Genomic DNA, 7500 nt, shown 5'->3' with positions numbered 1-7500 from the left:
CGCAGCCGGTAGCCACGTAGGGTTTAGGGTTTAGGGTTTAGGGTTTAGGGTTCATCTGCTGCTGCTGACTTCCATATCAAGTCCTTCATTCCACCGCGCCTGGCGATCCATGAGCGTCTGCAGCAGCAGCAGCAGCAGCAACAGCAGCAGCAACAGCAAAAGCAGCAAATGGATTCGCCGCTGCTGCTGTCATATCACCAGCCCTCGAGAGCCTGCAGTCTAGGGTTTAGGGTTTAGGGTTTAGGGTTTAGGGTCTTACGAAGTAAACGTGCGCAAAGACAGAACGGACGTGGCCGAAGTTGAAGGAGTTCCGCCCTATGTCCAAACTGGGATCCTGCAGCAGCAGCAGCAGCAGCAGCAGCAGCAGCAGCAGCAGCAACAGCAGCAGCAGCAGCAGCAGCAGAAGTCCATGTGTTGGTTATTTTGAGCAGCTTCTTTTGCACTTCGCCGTGGCTCTTCCTTACTCCTACAATTGCTGCTGCTGCTCTTGCTGTTGCTGCATTTGCTACTGTTGCATTTGCTGCTGCTGCTGCTGCTGCTGCTGCTGCTGCTGCTGCTGCTGCTGCGTGTGCCCTACAAGAGGACTCTCCATGCAGAACCTTTGCGGGTGAGGAGTGGCCAGCAGCGAGCCGCCTTTTGCTGCTGCTGCTGCTGCTGCTGCTGCTTGCGCCTGCTTCGAAAAGATGTGTCCTCCCCCACGGACGCTGAGGCGCAGCAATGCTAAACCCTAAACCCTAAACCCTAAACCCTAAACCCTAAACCCCACACGCTTCGCCGCGAGTCGCCAGCCAGCCAAGATATACGGAAATCCAATGCCACCCTCCGCAGCAGCAGCAGCAGCAGCAAGTGCAGCAGCAGCAGTAGCCTCTTCAGCAGCAAAGGAGCTTCCATATGCATCCCCAGCATGCCCAACAGCAGCAACCGCAGCAGCAGCAGCAGCACCAGCACGCCCAGCAGCAGCAGCAGCAGCAGCACCCCAGGAGCAGCAGCAGCACCCCAGGAGCAGCAGCAGCACGCCCAGGAGCAGCAGCAGCAGCACCCCCGCAGCAGCAGCAGCAGCAGCAGCGCCCCCCGCAGCACCCCGCGCAGCACCCCGCGCCGCAGCAGCAGCAGCAGCAGCAGCAGCAGCAGCAGCAGCAGCAGCAGCAGCAGCTGACCAGCCGCCCCAGCGCTCGACGTCCCACTCCAAAGAGTAGAAGTGAAGAAACTCCAGAAAAAGATGACTCAGCAGCAAACTGCGCTGCGCCTCAGCAGCAAAGAGGCTGGGCGCCAGGTGTACGTACAGCAGACACATGCAGAACAGCAGGTAAGACCCCACACCGCCCCGGTAGGTCTCCCCCAGGTTCCGCTGCAGCAGCAAACCGCACGCCAGCAGCAGAAGCTGCAGCAGCAGCAGCGCAGCAGCAGCAGCAGCAGCAGCAGCAGCGAGCGCGGCGAGAAAGGCAGCCGCGGGGGCTGGCTGAGACGGGAGCAGCGGCGACGCGGTGCAGCAGAAGCTGCAGCAAGACGAGCAGCAACGCCTGCAGCAGCCGCTGCAGCTAAGCAGCAGCAGCAGCAGCAGCAGCAGCAGCAGCTCACCACTTTAAGTAGAAGCTTGATGCAGAGCAGAAGAGGCTTCAGCACAGGGTATCGCCGCAGCTGCAGCAGCAACAGCAGCACTTCCGGCAGCAGCAGAATCCAACGCAGCAGCAACAGCAGCACTTCCCGCAGCAGCAGCAGCAACAGCACAATATTCCCTTACACCCCAGTCAGCAGCAGCAGCAGCAGCAGCAGCAGCAGCAGCAGGCAGCAGCAGCAGCAGCAGCAGCAGCAGCAGCCAAGCAGCAGCAGCAGCAGCAGCAGCAGCAGCAGCAGCGCAGCAGCAGCAGCAGCAGCAGCAGCAGCAGCAGACGCACAGCTTTGCGGATGAGGCGCGTGGTGCTTGCTGAGGACTGCTGCAGCAAAGACACGTCAGCAGCAACTCCTGTTGCTGCATCCACATACTTCAAAATGGGGACTCGAGCCCCATCCACCACTTTGAGGGTTTGGCAAACCCCCAGCTGCTGCAGCGCAGCGCCCAGCAGCTCCAGGCTCGCCACCGTCTGCTCCCGGCTCACGCTGCTGCTGCTGCTGCTGCTGCTGCTGCTGCTGCTGCTGCTGCTGCTGCTGGTGTCCGCGCTGCTGCTGCTGCTTCCGCCGCCCCCGCCAGGGCTGCTGGCTTTGCCGCTGCCCGGGCTGCTGCTGCTCGCGCTGCTCTCCTTCCCGCCGCCGCTGCTGCTGCTGCTGCTGCTCTCGCTGCTGCTGCTGCTGCTGCTGCTGCTGCTGCTGCTGCTGCTGGGGAAGTCGAAGTAGCAGCGGGGAAGCGAAAGAGCAGCGTCGAGGTCCGCCCCGGGAAGCGCCAGGCCTGTGGCTTGGGAGCCGAAGAAGCAGCAGCTGCTGCCAGGAAGTGCTGCTGCTGCTGCTAGCTGCAGCCGTGCTGCTGCTCGCAGCCGCTGCTGCTGCTCCACGGCGCTCGGCTGCAGCAGCTGCAGCAGCTCGTACAGCTCCAGGTGCAGCGCCGTGTAGAAGCACCGCGGCGGACTCTGCTGCTGCTGCTGCTGCTGCGGCTGCTGCTGCTGCTGCTGCTGCTGCTGCTGCTGCGGCTGCTGTTGCTGCTGCTGCTGCTGCTGCTTCCATGGGGGAACAGAGGCGGACGCAGCAGCACTAGCAGCAGCAGCAGCAGCAGCAGCAAAGCCTCGCTTCTGCCGCTTCTCTTCGCGCTGCACTTTTGGGGCAGAAAAGTCGGACACAGAGAGCCATGCGTCCGCTGTTTCTTCTGCTGCTGCTGTTGCTGCTGTTGCTGCTGTTGCTGCTGTTGCTGCTGCTGCTGCTGCTGCTGCTGGAGCAGCTGCCCTTGCTTGAGAACGCGAAGCGAGCGACTGCTGCGGACACAGCAGCAAAGGATGAAGGCAGCAGCAGCGTAGACCCAGCAGCAGCAGCTGCAACACCATCGGCAGAAGCAGCAGCAGCAGCAGCAGCAGCAGCAGCAGCAGCAGCAGCAAACTCTCACCTTAACATTCTTGGCGAAGTTAGTTTGCCGCTGCGGTGTATAGGAAGCATCCAGCAGATATGCTTCGGGGCCCAGGGCCTGCAGCTGCTCACTTAGCTCCCAGGACTTCACGTCTTTGCTGCTGCTGCTGCTGCTGCTGCTGCTGCTGCTGCTGCTGCTGGTACTGCCATCGCTGCTGCTGCTGCTGGCGCTGCTGCTGCTGCTGCCGTTGCTGCTGCTTGTGTTGGCGTTGCTGCAGTCGCTGCTGCTGGTGTTGCTGCAGTCGCTGCTGTTGGCGTCCCCGCTGTTGCTGCTGCTGCTGTTGCTGCTGCTGGTGTTGCTGCAGTCGCTGCTGTTGGTGTCCCCGCCGTTGCTGCTGCTGCTGTTGCTGCTGTCGCCGTTGCTGCTGCTGCTGCTGCTGCTATTTGGGGACCCGGCGGGCGAAGAACTCGCGATCGCGGCACTGCTCATCTCTTCTTCTGTTTTGCTGCTGCTGCTGCTGCTGCTCGCAGCAGCAGCATCAACGCTGCTGCTCATGGGGGCTTCTTGTGCTGTGCTCCCGTGGAGCAGCAGCTGCTGCTGCTCTTGCTGCTCTTGCTGCGCCTAGTTGCTGCTGCTGCTGCTGCTGCTGCTGCTGCTCGAGTTGGTCCCGAATCCGGCGCAGAAGTCAGCGCTGGTTCTCCGTGTCTGGTGGGAGCAGCAGCAGCCGTTGTTGTTGCTGCTGCTGCTGCTGCTGCTGCTGCTGCGCTCTTTTCGCTGCAGCTGTAGGAGTCTCTAGTGTAGAAAGCGTCTGTTACGCTGTCAGCTCTGCTGCTGCTGCAACAGCGGCAGCTGCTGCATCTGCTGCTGCTGCTGCTGCTGCTGCTGCTGCTGTCTTAAGTGGCTGCAGCGCAGCAGCGGGTCTCCTGAGAGCCCGAAGGAAGCAGCAGCAAGAAAATAGAAGCTAATTAATTTAAAAACAAATTTAAAAACAAAATTAATTAGTTTGTTTGCCGTTTTTGCTAACGCATGCACGCCTTAATGCCCTGCTGCTGCTGCTGCAGCTGCTGCAGCTGCTGCTGCTGCTGCAGCTGCTGCAGCTGCTGCTGCTGGCTGCATGCAGCAGCAGAGTACCATTTCGGAGACTCTTCAGCTGCTGTCTCCGCTGCTGCTAATTTGGCCGCGGGAGACAAAGAAGACTAATGCTGGATGCAGGTTTAGGGTTTAGGGTTTAGCGCTTAGGGTTTAGGCTCTAGGGTTTAGGGTTTAGGGTTTAGGGTTTAGGGTTTTCCGCCGCCGCAGAAGGACGCAGTGCAGCAGCAAAGAAGCAAAAGAGACGAAAAAGAATTTCTTTCTTTTTTATTTTAGATCAGCAAAGAAGAGAAGAAATAAAAGGAAATAAAAAGACAAAAAGGCAAAAAGCGGCAGTAAAGAAAAAGATTTCAAAAAGAAACAAATATAAACAAAAAGATATTTTAAAAATAAAAATAAATTAAATAAATAAAAAGAAAAAAGATAAAAAGATAAAAGACACTTTTGCAGACAGGCGGCAGCTACGAGCGCATGCAGCAAGCCGCAGACGCCGGCAGCAGCAAGATGCTGCAGCTGCAGCAGCAGCAGCAGCAGCAGCAGCAGCAGCGGCAGCAGCAGCAGCAGCAGCAGCAGGATGCGGCGGCGCTCCCACAGGCAGGTCCTCTAGCCTTCATAGTCCTTAAAGCCTCCGCGGGCAAGAGAAGACACTGCAACGACACACGCTGAAACACCTGCTGCTGCTGCTGCTGCTGCTGCTGCTGCTGCTGCTGTTGCTGCTGCTGCTGTTGCTGCTGCTGCTGCAGTGGGCGCGGCTGGGGAGCCCGGGGCAGCTTTTTGCCCTCGGCGAGCCTTGAGGAGCTGGACGATTACTTGTCGCATCTCTACGAAGAAAGACAAGTGACAATCTTGCTGCAGCTGCTGCTGCAGCTGCTGCTGCTGCAGCTGCTTCCGCTGCTGCTGCTGCTGCTGCTGCTGCTGCTGCTCCGGGGTTTAGGGAACCTGCTGACAGAAGCGTAGCCCGCGAAGTGCCTCCGCTGGTGCTGTTGAACGGCTGCTGCTGTTCTGTTGCAAGCATTGCTCCCGGGGATATTTGTTGCTGCTGCTGCTGCTGCTGCTGCTGCTGCTGCTGCTGCAGGCTGCCCAGACTGCGGGGGCCCTTGCTGTGCTGCGGCTGTCTCTGGAGGAGGCTCACAAGGAGACGCTGCAGCAAAACCCTGCTTTGATCCGCTTGCTGCTGCGGCTGCTGCAGGAGCAGCAGCAGCACATCACTGCAGGCAGCAGCAGCAGCAACAGCAGCAGCAGCAGCAGCAGAAAGCGAGGCAGCAGCAAAAGTATATATTTGGGACTTCTGGTGTCCCTACCACTTCTTGTCTTTTCCTCCAGCAGACGAGGCAGGGATGTCCTCAATAGTTGCGGCGTAGGCTGCTGCTGCTGCTGCTGCTGTTGCTGCTGCTGCTGCTATTGCTGCAGCTTTTGCCCTGCTGCTGTTGCTGCTGCTGCTGGCAACGCCCCTGCTTCTTGTTCGTTTCCAATGGCCTAAACGTTGCTGCTGCTCAAGCGCAGAGGTTGCTGCTGCTGCTGTCCTCGTGCTGCTACAGCTGCCGCTGCTGCTGCTCTTGCTGCTGCTGCTCTTGCCCTTGTTTCTGCTCTTGCTGCTGCTGCTGCTTAGGCGGGGCAATCCCTTGTGGGCTTTCTTAAAGAGGTTGGAGCTGCTGCTGTTGCTGCGAAGCAACAGCAGCAGCAAGAGCTGGATCAGCAAGAACAGCAGCAGCAGCAACAGCAAGAGCATACCGAAAAGCGACAGGAAGACGAGCAACAGCAGCAGCAGCAGCAGCAGCAGCAGCATCTGCAGCTGCAGCAACAGCAGCAGGTACGGCTGCAGGTACGTGAGGCAGCAGCAGTTTGGAGCAGCAGCAGCATTTAAAGCAGAATTGCACGCGGGTAGTAAGGCTGCTGCTGCTTCTACTGCTGCTGCTGCTGCCGTTGCGGTCCTGCTGCCGTGGCTGCTGCTCCACTTCTTGCTGCCAGCACTCTTGCTGCTGCTGCTGCTGCTGCTGCTGCTGCTGCTGCAGCGGCAGGCGAGAGAAGATGATGGCCTGCAGCGGCTGCTGCTGGTGGTACTTTCCACTCTGGAAAATCTCTGTGAGGAGGAACAGTGAGCGCTGCTGCCGCTGCTGCTGCTGCTGCTGCTGCTGCTGTTGTTGCTGCTGTTGCTGGTGAGCTGCTGCTGCTGCTGCTGCAGTTCTGCCAGCATTGCTGCCTCCTTGCAGGCTCTGCTGCTGTTCTGCTGCTGCTCGTGCTGATGCTACATTTTTGGCTGGGCTCTCCTGTAGCGGATTTGCTGTTGTTGCTGCTGCAGCCGCTCTTGCTGCTGCTGCTGCTGCTGCTGCAACTGGCGGTCTGGTGCCGCTGCTGCAGCTCGCAGTGCTGCTGTGCGCCCTCTCTAGCTGCAGCAGCAGTTTTGGCGGTCTGCTGCTGCAGCACTGAGGCGCAACTTTCTCAAAAGGGTCTTGCTGCTGCGCTGCTGCAGCTGCTGCTGCTTCAGCAGCAACAGCTGCAGCAAGCCACTTTGCAGCTGCTGCTGCAGCTGGCAGCCTACAGAGTCAACAAAGACGCCTTAATTCTGGCAGGTGAGGAGCCTCTTGTATGCAGCGTGGCGAATGCCAGCAACAGCAGCAACAGCAGCAGCAACAGCAACAGCAACAATACCAGCAGCAGCAGCAGCAGCAACAACAACAACAGCAGCAGCTCAGTTAGTACATATCTCGCACATGTTTGTGCGTGCGGCTCTTGAGACGAGCAGATGCTTGCCCCTTGCTGTGTACACTGCTGGCCAGCAGCAGCAGCAGCAGCAGCAGCAGCAGCAGCAGCCGCAGCAGCCGCAGCAGCAGCAGCAGCAGCAACCAGTTATTGCTGCTGCAGCTGGTGCGTGTACTGGCGCACGATCAAGAGGCGAGGAGACAGTTCTTGCGACGGGGCCTCATCCAGGTCCTGGCTCAGCTAGCAGCAGCAGCAGCAGACTCAGCAGCAGCAGCAGCAGCAGATGGAGCAGCAGCAGCAGCAGACGAAGCAGCAGCAGCATCAGAAACAGCAGCAATTTCAGAAAGCCAACATGTAAGCAGGATTGGACTGCTATGTTATAGCCTTAATAGGACCATATTGCAGCAGCAAGTGACCAGCTAGCTAGCTAGCTAGCTAGTTAGCTAGCTAGCTAGCTAGCTAGCTAGCTAGCTAGCTAGCTAGCTAACTGGATGGCCGGCTTAGAGGATCGTTACCGAATCGGCTGGCTGGAGGATTAACCTCTTCATTTGGCTAGATAGCTAGGCTTTTTTTGGCTAGCTGACTAGGCAGCTAGCTAGCTGGCTAGCTCGCTGCCTAGCTAGCTAGCTAGCTAGGCAGCTAGCTAGCTAGCTAGGCAGCTAGCTAGCTCAGTTACTCACTTCTAAGACCCAGGTGCTGCTGCTGTTGTTTGGGCCCTCAAA

General features: G+C 58.8%; 4 protein-coding genes across 4 annotated transcripts in view; 2 read left to right on the top strand and 2 right to left on the bottom strand.

The window, feature by feature from the left end:
• The window catches only part of ENH_00062780 (hypothetical protein, conserved), a gene marked incomplete at both ends in the record, with an annotated part of 2962 nt that extends 2370 nt beyond the window's left edge, over positions 1-592 (bottom strand). Inside the window, 3 exons of the mRNA XM_013577221.1 lie at positions 70-117; positions 260-334; positions 578-592. Of these exons, the coding sequence (XP_013432675.1) occupies positions 70-117; positions 260-334; positions 578-592 (138 nt within the window). The remainder of the gene's footprint in view (positions 1-69; positions 118-259; positions 335-577) is intronic.
• Positions 593-891: 299 nt separating this feature from the next.
• Positions 892-1542, top strand: ENH_00062770 (hypothetical protein; the record flags this gene model as incomplete). Its single annotated transcript, XM_013577220.1, has 1 exon — positions 892-1542. One exon carries the CDS (start codon positions 892-894, stop codon positions 1540-1542), a length of 651 nt encoding a protein of 216 aa, XP_013432674.1.
• A 40-nt stretch (positions 1543-1582) lies between these two features.
• On the bottom strand, positions 1583-3544 carry ENH_00062760 (hypothetical protein; the record flags this gene model as incomplete). Its single annotated transcript, XM_013577219.1, has 3 exons — positions 1583-1638; positions 1892-2900; positions 3029-3544. 3 exons carry the CDS (start codon positions 3542-3544, stop codon positions 1583-1585), a joined length of 1581 nt encoding a protein of 526 aa, XP_013432673.1.
• Positions 3545-4549: 1005 nt separating this feature from the next.
• The window catches only part of ENH_00062750 (hypothetical protein, conserved), a gene marked incomplete at both ends in the record, with an annotated part of 6241 nt that continues 3290 nt past the window's right edge, over positions 4550-7500 (top strand). Inside the window, 7 exons of the mRNA XM_013577218.1 lie at positions 4550-4676; positions 4822-4915; positions 5268-5349; positions 5688-5900; positions 6091-6173; positions 6500-6662; positions 6814-6947. Coding sequence (XP_013432672.1) covers positions 4550-4676; positions 4822-4915; positions 5268-5349; positions 5688-5900; positions 6091-6173; positions 6500-6662; positions 6814-6947 — 896 coding nt within the window. The remainder of the gene's footprint in view (positions 4677-4821; positions 4916-5267; positions 5350-5687; positions 5901-6090; positions 6174-6499; positions 6663-6813; positions 6948-7500) is intronic.

This window comes from Eimeria necatrix, genomic scaffold (assembly GCF_000499385.1).
Source record: "Eimeria necatrix Houghton genomic scaffold, Enh_scaff559, whole genome shotgun sequence".
In the NCBI taxonomy this organism is placed as follows: domain Eukaryota; phylum Apicomplexa; class Conoidasida; order Eucoccidiorida; family Eimeriidae; genus Eimeria; species Eimeria necatrix.
Note: the sequence above shows the minus strand (reverse complement) of the source record. Positions and strands in the feature narration are given on the sequence as shown.